General features: G+C 40.6%; 1 protein-coding gene across 1 annotated transcript in view; it reads left to right on the forward strand.

The window, feature by feature from the left end:
* Window positions 1-16,741, forward strand: part of LOC117390079 (signal-induced proliferation-associated 1-like protein 1) — a 30,313-nt gene that overhangs the window by 1,738 nt on the left and 11,834 nt on the right. Inside the window, exons 2-3 of the mRNA XM_033987727.2 lie at window positions 14,577-16,211; window positions 16,287-16,417. Coding sequence (XP_033843618.1) covers window positions 14,756-16,211; window positions 16,287-16,417 — 1,587 coding nt within the window. The 5' untranslated portion in view covers window positions 14,577-14,755. The remainder of the gene's footprint in view (window positions 1-14,576; window positions 16,212-16,286; window positions 16,418-16,741) is intronic.

Below are 16,741 nucleotides of genomic sequence, written 5' to 3' on the forward strand. Positions count from 1 at the left end.
CTTCTAAATGAAGTGTTTGCACTATACAGTAATAATGATGCATTATATGGAGGCAGTTCCCTTTTATTAAGTTTTAATGAATTTATTGGTTTAACTACAGCACTCCAGTGGGTTTTTAAAGTGCACTGACTTCACCTTTTGGGAATTTGTTACTACTATGTGGGTGGCTACTATGAAACTTGCTGCTACAAGAGTCCTTGAGATGGGTACTGTCAGTGTCAGACACAAGGTCAGTTTGTTTGCCTAAAAAGGCCCATAGCAGTATTTTAGGAAGGTAGTAACTTGTTTGGTAAGTCACTTAAAATAAACTTCTTAAAACATGTAGGTGAAAACACTCGAGTTCAATATAAGAGGAAGTCTCTTTGTGAATAGCAAATGAAAATACTATTTCATTCAGGGAAAATCAAATAGAACATATCTGTGCATCGAGTATTTTTTATTACTGTAATTCCCCTTGAGATATCATTTTATACCTGTAATTGTGAGGGGTAAGTAATAGGGATATTTACTGAAGTATTTGATATGTGGTGTGTAAAAAGTATTTTGAACTTGACTACACATGGCTTAGAAAAGTTTTACATGAGCAGTAGTTAAGCAATAGTAAAGTCAAGTCCTTCCTCTTAATAATCATTATTTTTGAGTTTTGACATAGAAAGCACTTCATCATTTTTCTCTTTAAAGGGGAACTCATAATTGCACTATGAGTGTTCAGGTCTGACGAGAGTTACTCAGCCTGTAGTCATGAGTCTGGTTGATAACATAGTCTTTGCTGCTCATTGGATGCCTTTCCACAGGTGACAGTTCGAGTCTGATAGCTTTGATTGTAATGAGGTGTGACTATGTGTCTGTACTTCCTGCTAGCTAAACTATCAGAATGCCATTGCTTTGTGTGGATGGGACACTTCTCTATGTACCAGCCAATGGAGGAAAGCAGAGGGCTCAGAGTCACAATGGAGGTGATGTAATTCCCTTTCAGAGTGTTGTCACAGAGTAAATGCAGACAGACAAAGACGAAAATTCTCTCTCCATTCCACCCCAGTTGCCACAAAGTTTCGAGAACTTGACCTTGCAAAAAATGTGTGACAACTGGGACACTGTAATTATCTGTGGGATAGAGGGAGAGTTCGCTGACACTGGGAGTTCAGTGGTGGGGCAGGTGCAAACTGTTGCTTTCACGGATAGTATTCATTAGCAGGTGGTCTCTAGACACTGTCTGCTAGCTTGTTTTAAATATATTTCTTAAATTATGGTTATAACCATGGTTTGTCCGGCTCTATCCTAAAGATACCAAGAACCAAAAAGATGAGCAACAAGCACAGTAATGCAGTGATCACAGTGTATAATTCCCCTTCCCTGTCCTGCCTTGAAATTGGAACACTGGGGAGATTCAAGATTTGGAGAAAAACCACAAGACAAACATCCACTTTGTTTGACATAAAATGCAAAACATCAAAACTGTTATGCATTCTTATGGCTGCATGCATGCCTTTATGTCTGGATGTTAAGCAAAATAAACAAGATTAATTTCATCCTGTCACAAACAATAGCATGTATGGAGTAGTTTTGTGCAAATTCCAAAAAGTTAATTGGAGTTGCTTTGAAAAGAAAGGCCACAGAAGTTTCCATAATGAAATGTGGGATTGTCGTAATGTGTATGTGCCACGAAGCGGCGGAATGCTCAGCGCTGTCCGGACTTGTCTGCTCTGCTGTTTGTCTGCTTGGCATTCAGCTCACTGGAATAGATTACAGGACCTTGCTCTCAAAAGAATCAAAACAGAGGTGGGTCCGAAGGCTGCGCTCCCTGCCGAGTGTATATGTGGGCAGTGGTGGAAATACTAGCACATACTACACAAACCAGCAGCGAGGCTCGCTCTTGTCCCTCCTGTGGACAGAAATCCGAGAAGGAGACAGGAATGTGCAAGGGCTTGGTTGTGGCTCCTTACAAAAGAGATTTCCATACAGGTCTGTTCAGCTCACCCTCATTCCTATTTGCACTTACAAGTATAAACGCTACTGTCAGCAGCTTGTGACCCACTGTAAAGACTGAAAGCTACAACTTTTCAACAGTCTACGTTCTGGGAGCAGAGAGAGACAGCCTTGACTCTCTAACAATGAAAGCACTCTTGTGCGTTCGATGTTTAGTTTTATTTCCTGTAGTCAAAGGTGAAATAAATCCCTCTTCAAATGACTCCAAACGTTCACATCCTTTAGCTGGGGTCGAGGGAATGCATTTCCACCATGTGAGTTCCTGTTCTGCTTTGACAGAAGAAAGAGGACTGTTGTTAACCACCCTTCATTTCTTAGATGCTTTTGATTTACATGCCAGTGAGAGGAAACCCTATTGACTGATTTAGTTCTGCCTTTTCTCTCATTATCTGTACTGTATTTTCTGTACTGTAAGTCGCACCAGCAAAAAAATACATAATAATGAAGAAAAAAAAAAAACATACAAGTTGCACTGGACTATAAGTCGCATTTTTTGGGGAAATTTATTTTACAAAATCCGAGACCAAGAACAGACGTTTTATCTTTAAAGGGAAGTTATAATAATAATTATAATGGAGAACAACAGGCTGAATAGCAGTACAGCATGCTAATGTAACACATTTATATTTATTCAGCTACATGAAGCATAGACAGAACTGAATACATGTCTGGTATGTTAACGTAAGAACTGTTAGTTATCAGATAACTAAAGTAACACTTTTACCAAACTCTCGATCTCATGCCAAATCACTAAATCTATTAAATTCTTCATCCTCTGTGTTGCTTCTGAACAACTTCACCAACTCCAGAAGTAGATGAAGAGTGCCCTCACGCAGTTGTCAGTGTGACAATAACAAAGATGTGAAATTATATATTTTAATAATTTCACATACAAGTCGCATCTGAGTATAAGTAGCATCCGTGGCTAAACAATGAAAAAAGTGTGACTTATACTCTGGAAAATAAATTAAAAGTGATTTTAATTATTGAGTTATAGGCTTACGATTGACTGGCTGATGAATTGATTTCTAAAAATGCATGCAGCTCCAGGTGCAAACGGTAGATATAGAAAGCAAAAAACAAACATAGCTGCTTTCCAAATCTTTTCTTTTTCATTGGCAGTTTCCTGCACATTTCACTGATGTATTCCTGGATTGTACTGCAATGCTAGGCAAGACTCTTAAAACACAGCCAATACAAACTTTGCATGGATATTTATTGAATAGCTATACAGATTCCACATTCATGGCTGTAATCTCTGTTCATCTCTAGAATAATCTACATAAATGAGGTTTCACACATGCAGAGCCCTGCTGAAATGTGCATGTTTTTCTCCCGTGTTACTTGTGGGGATGTAAAGTCCTGATTATCAACTGCCGTCGGGAATAAAAGGGGGCTGTGCTAATTGCATCCTCTTTCCTTGATCCAAGACTAAGTTGGAAGAATGGCTAGAACATCTTCTCTGGTGTATTAGCTCCAATGTTGTCTTGAAACAGGAGAAACAGAGATGGAGCTGGCAGGAGCAGCAGCAGTAGCCATTTTCTCTGCTGAATGTTGCTGTGGTTTTCTGGCCACGATCTCTGTCTGATGTAGCAGAACCCCACAGTTATGCAACACAAGCTGACTTATCACAGGCCAAATGACTGTATGAATCAATTAACTCTGCGGCCTGACAGTTTATAATTGGACTGGAAGTGCACTGGAGCATGTACTGGACACTGGAAAATCAAGAGTATAAAAGGTACTGAATTTTCTGTGATAGTATTTAGCTTTTAGCTTTGTTCAGAATTATAGACTTAGACACTATGTTATGGCCCAAGAAGTTATTACTACAGACATAGACAAAGTTAGCAAACAGGAGGAGCCAAAAGTTATTGCAATATTTAGCCTTGCGGTTGTTGCTTAAATCCAACATCCTTGTTAAGATTGGTTACATTTTAATGGAACACATCATTAAATAGCTGGTTAACCACAGTCACAATAAAGGGCTCTGTCTTCTTGGACAGACAACTGTCAACCAGATCAGTCATCTATACTGTCTTTGATTACAGCTAAGAGGCTCATTATTTTTGACAAGTTGCTCAAAAACCCTTAATCCCTCATAATCTTTCTTTTCTATCCAATTCAAGCCTCACCCTTCATTTGCAATTTAGCATAGCCACAGTTTCTATCACTACAGAGTTCATACCGTTCAACCAACGCAGCCACTTCTGATTTAATCAGTTACAATATGACAAATTCAGTGGTGGTGAATAGCAATTTTTTTCAACTTTAAAGTGAACATATCATTCCAGTGTTAAGTGGGGCACAATAGATGACTTGAGCTGTTTGCTTAAGCCATTGCAAATGCCACTTTTCTTTTGCCATCTTCAGAACTACAACTTATTTTTAACAGTTAATACACTGAGTGTAAATGCAGAGGCACACCTGAGCCTGTGCACAGTGAGTGCCCTCCAGGCTGCATGCCCTCTCTAGAGAATCAATCCCCCAAGGTGCTACACAAGGATAATGAGCCCTCTTTGCCTCAGCCCCTTCCTATGTGCACTACTTTTTATCACCTTCCTGTGTGCTTACATGTTAGAGAACACATTCAAACTTTTCCGTACAGATATCCAGTGCATCACCTAAATATGACTGTATGTGTGTCATGCCAGACTTGTGCTTTTTAACTTTTAAAATCTCAACTCCACTTCAAGCTGGCATACTTTAACTGGCACAGAATTGGCTGGTATAACTCTTCATTAAATAGTACTGTGTGAATATTTGTGTATCTATATTTATTCACCTGTGTTTTGCAAAGCTGTATCCGTAATGCTATTTTTGAGCATTCTATGTGTACACCTAGAGACTGAAAACAGTGCTATATACACAAATTGAATACGTTAACTGTTCTCCTCCAAAAGATGACCAAGAAAAACGCCATCTTTTTTATCTTGTGTTTAGCTTGTATGTGCAGTGGACCCAGAATGAGTGTATTGTGACAACGGCACAGCTATTTGGCCAGGAGAGGATATAAATCAAGTTTTCACCTTGACTCTGGCCTTCCATAGAGGTTAACCCATTCCCTGTGTTTGCCTTTGGTTCGTGGCTCCCCTGGCTCCACTAAAGCTCTTATTGTTTCCCCTAGCTGTAGTGCTCTCATGCTTCTTGGTCACACGCTCTAACAACCTACAGGGAATCCTGGTACAGTGCTAACCCATCTCTGTTCATCTGGCTAATCAAATTACTCCATAGGCTTTGCTGCTGAGGTGGGCTTGTCGACAGAGCAGTCTTTGATCGATGGACAGATCAGTCAAGACTTATGAAAATTAAGTTAGAGGAATTTGAGTAGTCCTGCGGTGGTTTGGATTGATTGATTTTACATGGGGCATTTTCAGTAGCTTGTCTTCAGGGGAGGCTTATAACCTAGCTCACGTTTCTCCTGTGTACGCATGACCTGTTCTACACGGCTTCATTTAACCTTTTACCACCAACAGTCAGACCATTTATCAAGCCCAAATGAACTAATTATATGGGTCTTATTTTCTATTCCTTTTCACTAACTTCATTAACTATTGTAAGGTGTTTGTGTCTGTCTTGTTTATGACCTGTGTAATCAGCCAGAGGATGTGAGGGCACAGAGGAGATGACTTGCAAACATGGCAGACATCTGTCATGTTGACAGTAGCAGAGAGAATGTATCACACTGATGTGGAGCGACCTTGCTGTTCATACAGATGTACAGAGGCCTGTAAGGATCATCCTGCCTAAGACATGCACACATTTACATTTCCCATTCACTCCCCCCAAAAAACACATGAGGACAGTGTCACCAAAGTGACAGATTTCAGAGGAAGAACATCGCTGCATGTCATGTCAACCACAAACAGATGATCTAATAAACATGCCCTACAGCACTATAAGCAATAACTTGGAAGTGGATGATTAATCATGATTTTTACACCTAACAAAATCACATAATTGACATTAAACTATAATTTACAGAAACTTTCTAACATAACATTCTGTGTTTATGAGAGAAAAGTTTCTCAAGTGTTTTTTTAGTTTTGTTTTTTTAATGTATACATTTTTTTTCCCATAATGGAGTAGCCCTGATGGTTTGTCATATCCTTTCAACATGCAGGACATGCACAACATTTTAAAACTCAAAATCTCAATAATTATTTTTTATTTCTATGACAATGCACATTTATTAAGTTATTTGTTTAGAATGTAGTTTACCGTTAATGTTGACTGATTAATTTAGATGTAGATGTATTGAAGAATGAATATTATTGCTGTTTTGGAGAAATGCAAAATGGTAATGAAAAGTTGTATATATTGCTTAATAAAATTGTGAACAAAAATGGATGGATTGAAAATATGCCATAATAATACACTCAGCATATTATAATTGGAATAATAATAATTATATTTTCATCCACTTGCCTATTGTCCTCTAGCTGTAGTGATTTTCAGCACTAGTATTGACGAGCTCATTAGCACGCTCACACATGGGAGCAGCTTTTAATAGCTGTATTGGTCTGAGCTCAGCATGAGTTGGCATTGGGCATATGACCAATACCTCTAATGGTCACTGTATGTACTCGTACAGACAGAGACTGACCACTGGATGCCCCTGCTACAGGCATCCAGGGTACACCGGACAATGCTATCGAAACACAGTGTGATCCCAGAGCCCATCTGCCCATCAGTTATTCTTCTATACACTGGAGAAGCAAGACCTGTAAGATCCCCCAATAAAATAACAGCAGTTTTCCAAGTGTCTGCCAGAAGACCACCATCCTCATTTTCTGGCACGTGGAAAGGCTGAATTATAGACAGCCACTTTGCTCTGTGCATCCACACTCTTAATTATACTACTGCTACTCTCCTCGCATCCCTCTATTTTAATCCACCGCTGATAGAAACCGCTTCATCTGCACACACAGGCAGGCATGTGCAAGCCCCATGCTGAGTGAGACTTTTTGTTTGGCAATAAATATTCATTGTTTCCATATTTGAGGAAAGGAAATTCTGATGCTTTGGATATATATTTGAACTATTCTGTCAGGGATTTATTTCAACTCTCTACAGTTTTTGTTTGCGATACCTGTACACTGATAGCCAGCGTGTTGGATGATCTGTTGTCTGTCTGATATTTTCATTCTGCATTACTTTAAATTCACTTCATATGTCCTCAATTGATTTTGCAGCAAAAAGACAAAAACGCACATAGAAACACTACACACAGCACAAATCATTTGGCTTTCCGTGTACCACCAGGACTGAACAAAGAATAAATCTGGACAAAAAAACAGGTCAAATACTGGACTAAAATACAAACCAGGAATAACTTATGCCTACTGGGTGTAAATTGGGACAAACCCCATCTATTAAAAAACCCCCAAAACATTTCATATTGTGGCTGGTTATAAATGGGTACACACCCTGTATATCACCAGTAGCCTTCATATCACTGGGCCTACACGTAACCACAATGTAACCACTGCACTAAACTAAACTAGTGGCAACCAGAACACTGTGTAGATTAACATTTTTGGCAACTACTATTGTCAATGAAGACCAGATTGTAACACTTACATTTCCTCCTCATTAACTGCTGTGGCACTTTTATTTATTGCTCTATTTAACATTGATATAGTGAAAGTAGCAGCTTACTGAGATATGGCACATTGGGCTTATGTTTGCACTTGTTCGTAGTAAACCTTGGTTTGACCCTTTGGAGTTGGGTATGTTTCTATTATTCAATAACATGAATAGCTGTTCCGTACCAGATTACAGTGAAAGAACAGGTTATGTTAACCAAGGATCCCTATCAACACAATCAATTGCTGACTCCCACCTACATAGCTTCAAAGCAAAAGTAATATGCACTCTGCATTTTACATACGTCAAAGCAAACAGTGTGAGCAAAGAAAAGATTTTAATTAGAATCTTCAGAAGTTGTGAATTGCCCCAGAAGTATTTCAGATAATTCCATGTAAGAAGTCTTATATTGTTTGAGGTGGATCTTCCCGAAATAACACTGTTGTAGCTAGCATACGTCTGCCTTTGATGTTGTCCCATGCAGTACACAGTCCCATGAGTTCCTGCTGTCTATTTTTATTTGCTGAATTGATTGTGCCATGTGTGCTTATAGGACCTGTGCTTGCTCTAATGGATTTCAAGGTCTGGGGGGTGCTCAGCAGAGGGGGCAGTGAGTGAAAGTGTAGCCCGGAGCACACTTCCACTTTTAAAGCGGGGCCCAAACTGCATCAGATCAGCAGACAGGCAAGCAAGCAGGCAGCTAACTCATTAGCATTTTTAACATTCCTCTGCAGGCAACAGAACACTCCTTCACATTTCTTCTCTACTCTGTTAAACATAACACTATGACTTACACCATGCTCACATGGACTTTTACAAAGATCTGTCATATTATCATAGCAAGCAGCAGTAAAATTGCTCAAGCTTTGTCTTTGAAGATTTAAGCATTTATGGTAAATGTAATGCAATATTTGAGGGCTTACGTGAATTCTTTACATAAAAGACAAAGTATTTAACCTCAGGTTGAAATCCATAACCTCAATGAGATTTGCATGGTGGTGAATTGCTATTTGAGTTTTGAGTTTCAACCAGGTTATTTACACATCCAAAAATAGAGGGAGAAAAAAATATGTTGTGGAAATTTGCCAAAACACAAGTTAATGGTTGCCTCAATGCCTTACATGTTAACTCATCCATTTCTGGGTGGAGGCTTGATTAACTTCCAATATCAAAGTTCAGTACAATTTTTTTGATAACATCAACCTGGTGTTGTGAGAAACATCATCTTCTGTGATGCACTAGAAGGCACATGGCTCATTTGCATTTGTAAACACAAATGCTGCATCATGCTATTTTTGGTTATGTCATTTGTTACAGTTATGTGCCTACTCATCAAGTTAGTGCGACTCACAGCTGTGCCATCAATGTTGCCTTGACCTCTCTGTTGACCTCTGTAACGCTTTCAAAAATACACCTAACCATATCAGCATTACACCAGAAGAACTGGACAATCTCACTAAAAACACATATTGTATTAGATATAGGCCACATATACTGTTGGTTTTTTGTCATACAGAATTCAGATTAAAACATTGACAAATATGGTGTACATTCCACTGTTTAACAGTTTGTTGGGCAATCACTGAAGAAAAAAAAATATTGTAAAGATGTACCCAACACTTTTCAATTGCTTTGTGGTTCCTTTACACCCAACACCTTAATACTTAACTAGAGACGTGGACCACCTAAGCTGTTAGCAGTGCAATTAGCTTTCTAGGCCCAAGTGGTCTTATGCGGACAAAGGCTCTCATTGTTGAACCCAGGGCCCAGCCTAATGACACCCCTGGGAACAGGACTAAGTTTACTATTACCAACTATAAGCTATTTGAAGTGCTTCAAGTGCCATTTATCCTGCCCTCTCCCATGTAACCAGCAAAACCCCAGTGTAAGACTTGAGTAAAGAGAAATACTCAGGGACACCTCAGGGAGTGATGGCAAAGAATATTCTGGCAGAGCTCCAAAAGTGTCTCTTTGTGTAGACGCTATGACAGAAATTCACTCTGCCACTGCTTGGCTCTGCCCATTACTCACTGAACTGTGCTGCATTGATAGCAAGAGGCCCAGAGTTTGGCCACAGTGGCTAACAATGCTTAGACAAATGGAAATGTATAGACACCACTGGTTTCAGAGTGCTCAGAGAGCACGTGGGGTTGGCATCACGTGTGTGGTCAGAAAGGCTCTGTCAGGTCGTATTTATGTCTCATTGTGCTCGGCCACTTTTTGCACAACGAGTATCAAGGCCTTTACATGGTAAGCCAATGCAATCAGCATATTTAAGGCATTACAACAGACAAGGGCAGACTTTGTCAAAACATGCCCCATCCAGACGATTACTGCTTCCTCTACTCCACATTGGTAACATTCCAGAGGTTTTCCTTGTGGTTGAATACTATCACCTTCTGAAGGTGAATGGGGTTTTATGTTTGAGATTTTGACACTTGTACTGAAAGTGACAGTGATTCAGATCATTCAACCTAATCTATAATGTTGAAGTGACAGCATTAAACTTGTAGGTTAGGTCTTATTGCTTTTAATTCCAAAATATGTTGCTGCTATGATATAGCTATTTATAGAATTGTTCATTCATAATTGTTGCAAAGGGCTTATTACTCCACCTCACTACAGTGGCAATAATCCTGGCCCCTGTCTTCATCATGACCTTTGTGGGTTGGACCTAAGTGACACCTTCCACTTTATGATGATTCATCCATGTCTTTCACTCAATGGTCTCGACTCCTTCCTCTTACAGATACACCAACTTTTCATCAAGTCAAGCTTCTTGGCAGCTCATACACACACGGCAAAAACAGTGCCAGGTAGTTATCAAAAGCTTCACTGTGTAGTGGTGGGGCCTCATCTTGCCCATGCCTGGACACAGGGCCTCTTTGTGCTAGCTGCCCAGTTGCCCAGCCGGTCCTTACAGCAGTGAGATTAGAAGACGAGGGGAGACCATGGGCTAAATGGTAGGGTGCTTGTCTGAAAGCCAATGGTGTCGGCCAAACAGAGCCTTAGCCCTATTCAACCCAACGGTAATTACAAGCTTGTAGGGCCATCCTCTGGCTCTTTTGTCTTTACTTTGGAAACACTTGTCTAATGTACTGGGAACTCTATTCCCACTGTTTGAAGACATGGGACAAAATGTCCACCAACAAGCTGCAACCTGCAATCAAAGCCCACCACTGAAGAATAACTTCAGAAAGTCCTATATATAGAATTGTTCATCCCATTATAGTGACTGCCAAAGGGTCTGTTTTTTGTGGTATACATTTTGCACACTTTGCAATGTAATCACTCAAACCATTTCAGAATGTTTGAAAAATAAAACATTCTGAATAAAACGTATCATGTCATAAAGGCATTTCCTATATGAAATATAATACTGTCTTTACAATTTGCACAATTGTGTATTTTAGCATCTGAACTGTTTCACACTTGAACCCTGAAGTTAATAGTTTAAGTCCAGGTTCTGACCTGTTTCCAGCAGACTAAAGCAGTATATACTTGGGTCTGAGTGAGCACAGTCCAAACAAAAAGAGTGCTACATTTGTGATCATGTGTTAAAGGCCACTAATGTTGTTGGTGATTTTTTTTTTTTTAATCTAACTGAGATTTCTGGCTGTGATGGCTGACTGATGATTGTCCGAATGTTTATGCCAACACACTTTCAGAATGTCTGGCTTCATAAGTGAAGTACTGACTCAGATCTTGTCATATTGAAGTGTTGACTCAGTAATTTTATGATTCAGATTAGGCAGTGTTAGTCTCATGTTTGTGATCCATAATCACCTGCTGTGTGTGCACCTGTCATATACATTTTTATGACTCCAGGCCACATGTCTGAATGACTGTCAGAACCAACGCAGTCAGTCTGCTCTGTTTCTCTACTTGAGCACTGCTGAGCTCTGTCCGGACATGCTCCTGTATCTCTTTCTGTTTTCCACACAAAAGCATGCCACCATATCTAGACCTGTCACAATAATTACTATATCAACTTATTGTTCAATACCCAATGGATGAAACAATTACTATTTATCGTTAGTACCGTATTTTACGGACTATAAGTCGTACTTTTTTTTATAGTTTGGCCGGGGTGCGACTTATACTCAGATGCAATTTATATGTGAAATTATTAAAATATATAATTTCACATCTTTGTAATTGTCACACTGACAAGGGCACTCTAGGCTCGTGCACCAGTATAACAGCCACGCGGAAGCGGCGCTTCATCTACTTCTGGAGTTGATGGAGTTCAGAAGTGACACAGAGGATGAAGAATTCAATGGATTTCGTGATTCGGAGGGAGATCGAGAGTAAACTTGTTAGCTTGTTTTACCTGACATTAAATGTTTTTGGCTCACCGCTTTGTTTACTAGCTAGCCAAAGTGGTATGTATATTTTCCATGCATTCATATGCAATTTTGTATATACAGTGGTCCAGTAGCCAATCAGGACGCAGAACACAATGCTCATTCATACACTGTAAAAAAGCATGCAAAATTGCACACAAAAAAATCTGCAAAACAGCAGGGCCGCGAAAGGTGAGCTGCGCTATAACGAGGTATATGTAATATTAGCCAGAGCATATGTTATATTTTATGTGTTTGCTAGTTCTATGGAGAGAACTGTGATGAAGTAAGACCACATAAACATCATTGAAAAGAACTCTCGTGTATCTTGTAAACATACCAGACATGTATTCAGTTCGCTGTCTATGTGTTATGTTAGCGTGCTGTACTTCAGCCTGTTGTTCTCTATTTCATTGCTATTATAACTTGAGATAAAATGTCTAAATTTCCACAAAAAATGTGACTCAGATATGTTTTTTCTTCATTATTATGCATTTTTTCGCTGGTGCGACATACTCCGAAGTGATGTAGAGACCGGAAAATACAGATTTTTTTTTTTTTTTTTTTACATTACAGTCTGCCTAGGCCAGAGCAATTTGTAGTATGATATAGTCTATACCAGGGGTTGGCAAACCTAGGCGTGCGTGCCACTGAGGGCACAAAGAGGAATTTTAAGGGGCAAGCCTGGGTCGAAGCCACTTGTCAACCCAAAATACGCTCCAGGTATATTTTTCTTGCTAGAAACTTGCGCAGTGCTTTTACAGATTCTTTTTGATGACTAGATCAACAATACAGGGCAATCATACACTGATTAAGCATCAGAGGGAAGACTGGCTCGGACTGGCAGTGATTGTAGGCTTTTTTTTTCCTTTCTCACGTCTGACGTCTGACTTAGCCAGCCCACATGCTGAAGACAAACATATTTAGCTAATTTTTGCCTGAATACATCTGTACTATTGGCTATTATCTGCTCTAAACTTCACCATAGAGAAACAGAGGGGCTGTAACCCTCTCCTCTCCGCTCACTGCCTGAGTCTCATCACTCCACTCTTTGTAAGGTAGTGAGGTCGGCGAGGACTAGATCAACAATACATGCCACCATACACTGATTAAATGTAATGCAGGAAGAGTGGCTCTAATTAACAGTGATTCTAGACTTTTGTTTTTCTTTAATAAATTCTTGCATTTGACCTAAGCAACCCACAGCCCAACATATTCAGGTAATTGTTGCCCGAGTAGACCTCCTCTATTGGTTGTGCTCTGCTCTAGACTTGACCATAGACAGACACAGCAGCAGTGAGGCTTCTGAAGGTGCGTGGCTTTTGTTTGCTCGGGCAGCATGTTTCAGGTGTGACAGTTTCTGTATCAACTCTGTCTGCACACATTCAACCTCATCCTGCTGTCTGACCACCGCAGCTTAGGGGGCTTTTCCCTGGTTTTCGTGTGCGCGCACGTTAGAACCAAGTAGAGATTGGATCACGGCGGAGCGATGCATGCAGGAGCGGAGTGCCTTGTGTGTTTGTGCGCTTCAGTCCCATTGCTCTTTTGATCGTTACCCACATGTGCACATGTGTGAAGAGAATGACAAAGCAGTGAAACAGACGTTACATTGCTGTATGTTTTCAAAGTGCCTATATCATCTAAAGATCATGTTTTTCACAATTTCTTAAAATAAAGTAGGCATCATTAGGAATAAATTATGCTGCTGAGAATATAAAATATTGGCAAAATGGCACCAAAAAGCACCAGAATACTGGGTTTTACTTTTCATGATTGTATGAAGGGCTAAGGTGCTGTTTTATATAATTTATACCATATAACATTATGAATTCATAATCTGCCCTAAAAGTACAATGTAAAAATTGCAATGTATGTATGTACAAATTAATAATAATTAAAAAAAAAAAAAAGTTCAATATCATGTGACAAGGGGAGGCATGAACTTTTCAAAGTGGTACTTGAAGCCAAAAGTTTGCCGACCCCTGGTCTATACTATTGCTGACTTCTTACTGACAGCAAGAAGAACAACACAATGGTTTTTCTAAAGAGGCGGCTACAATGTGAAGGAGCCTGGACTGTGGAGCTGTCACAGTCCACTGTTTCCAGTGTCTAATGTGATCACAGCCTTGACCGGGCAGAACTGACTGAGCCTTAATCTCCTACAATGCCTCACTGCCAAATTGGCCTGATTTGTCAAGCAAAGGATCATCACCCACTTTTCTGGTGAATTTCAAAGGGTCTTTTGCTTCAACTTCAATATTTTACTATTAAAAAAACACCACCGCATTTTATGTGTGGTCTGTATATGCATGTAAGTGTGTGTGTGTGTGTGTGTGCGTGCGTTTGTGTTACTCTATCCTCCCATGGGGTCAAGAAGCAATGTTCCCTATTGATTAAATTGTACTTTTTATGGAAATATCTAAAAAGTAAATTCACAAATATTGAATGTGATCATTTTTATTAGTGACTGGAACCTAAAACCACTATATTACAACAATATTAATTTTACCTGCCCCCTCATCTGTATTAAATGCTATTAGTCTTTAGAACGTTGTGATGTTATCTGAAACATAGCAATGCAATGCAATCCCATACTGCCATACTTTTATGTAATTTCTGTAATGTTTCTTTTATTAACTTTTTCTTTTTTTTCAGGATATAACGATGACAGGTCATGAGCAACACAGAAGACACAGTACACAAAGTTGAAGGCAGAAGATGTGAGCCTTCCAGTCTGATTCAGACAATCAACCTGCTCATGACATCAGGGAGGACCATGTTCACCTGGAGGCAGCCATGTCTTTCTGAGTGCCTTTAGCTTTGGCACAGGACTGATGACCAGCCTAAAGCTCCCACCGATGGAGCGTACTGTTGGGGGCTCGGTCCCTGCCACTGATGAGTTTTATACACGTCATCTTCGTGTGGTAAATGGGGCTGCTGTGCCCTCTCGTGGAGACAGTACTCACACCACTTCGAGCCCAGGAGTACCAAAAATGGGTGTACGGGCCCGGGTAGCTGACTGGCCACCTCGGAAGGAAGTCACAGCACCAATGTGGCACTCTAACCCAGATTCAGAGAACTCCGGTGTCTCAATAAAAAGTCATATTAAGTTAGGCCACATAATGAGTCCTCAAGACTCGTCAATGCTGCGTAACATTCATAACACTTTAAAAAATAGAACTCAGACCCAGGGAAACAACTACAGCCCAGATACCCGTTACCTGGCCCCAGGAGAGCACCGTGGTCCCACTCACAGGAACTCACGGCAGAGACGCATTCACCAGCGCAGCAATAGTGACATGGCTATAGGAGAGATGGAGGGTAGTGGGGACAGTGGGGATGAATGGGGTCCAACAACAGCCAAACTGTCCCCTTTTCATCGCAACTATGGTAGCACCTCCTCTATTGACCAACATGGACTGTCTGGAGAAAGCTTCTTTGAAATGCTCAAGGGCTATCAAGAAGATAAAATGGACCAGCGAAGTCCTGCACCAGACAAACTGGAGGACATATTGAATGTTGGGACTAAACAGGCCCTCATAGAGCTCCAGGAAGATGTTGCTGATGGTTTGTATTCCAAATCTAAAGACAAGCCTGCCAAAAGACGCACAAAATCTGAGACCGGGGGTGAGTCCATATTTCGTAAACTTCGGAATGTGCGTGGTGAATTGGACTCGCCCAGGGTTGGATCAGATGTAGAGGAAAGCCGGACAGATGACTTGGGCCCACCACCTAAACCTTGGGTTTGTCAGAAAGGTTTTGCCCACTATGATGTTCAGAGCATTCTGTTTGACCTAAATGAGATTACCCAGCTACGTCAGACTGCAGGCAAAAGAAAAAACACTACCACGGGGGCATCAGCAGCTGCAGTGGCCTCGGCCACCTCCACCATCTCCTCTACCCACAGCCTGCCTTACAGCTCCCCCAGTGGAAGCCAAGAAGAGCTCAACTCTAGAGACAGCCCTGGGCTGGACATGGGGGATGAACAAAGCAATGAGATGCTGCTGAGCTGTCCTTGCTTCAGAAATGAAATAGGCACAGATGTAAATGGACATTGCAGGTTAGGAACAGATGAACTTGTGTATCATGGACTGGTGAGCACTGGCGCAGCAACCAGTGCGGAGGGAAGCTTGTATGAATCTTCTGTGACACACTGCACAAACGCAGGAGTAGCAGTACTAGAGGGCCCAAAAGAGGGTCCCTGCACGCTCAGCGACAAGAGCAAACAATACATTGTGGAGCATGTGGACTTGGGAGCGTACTATTACAGGAAGTTCTTCAATCTTAGGGGTACAATTCTATAGTATTCTGTTCAAATATGAAATATCTGGTATTAACTAGTGTGCCAATTTTATTTTTGTTTAGATCACTGGAACTACTTTGGTATAGATGAGACACTTGGGCCAGTAGCAGTGAGTTTACGGAGAGAGAAGCTGGAAGAGGACAAAGAACATGGCCAGCAATATAACTACCGCCTCATTTTCAGGACCAGTGAGGTTGGCCAAGTTTGTTTTGACTTACAGCCTAAACCTCTGTACTTACACTTTTCTGTTGCTTAACCATTAATAGTCAACAACTGATGATTCACCCATAATATAAAATGGGGCTTGCCTGACCCAGACCGATGCTACCATTGGAAATGCCGAGAGAAAATGTATTGGCCCACATATTTTCACACGTGATCCCAGATAAAAGGCATTTCTTCCCACAATGTGCTGTCAGTAAAGCAGAAAGCCGTGTGTAGCTGCTGTTACCATTGTCTATGTAGTCCCTCAGTCACCCAGGTATGATTCATAGCAAACAAAAAATTCAATTCTGCC

This window comes from Periophthalmus magnuspinnatus, chromosome 22 (assembly GCF_009829125.3).
Source record: "Periophthalmus magnuspinnatus isolate fPerMag1 chromosome 22, fPerMag1.2.pri, whole genome shotgun sequence".
NCBI lineage: Eukaryota > Metazoa > Chordata > Actinopteri > Gobiiformes > Gobiidae > Periophthalmus > Periophthalmus magnuspinnatus.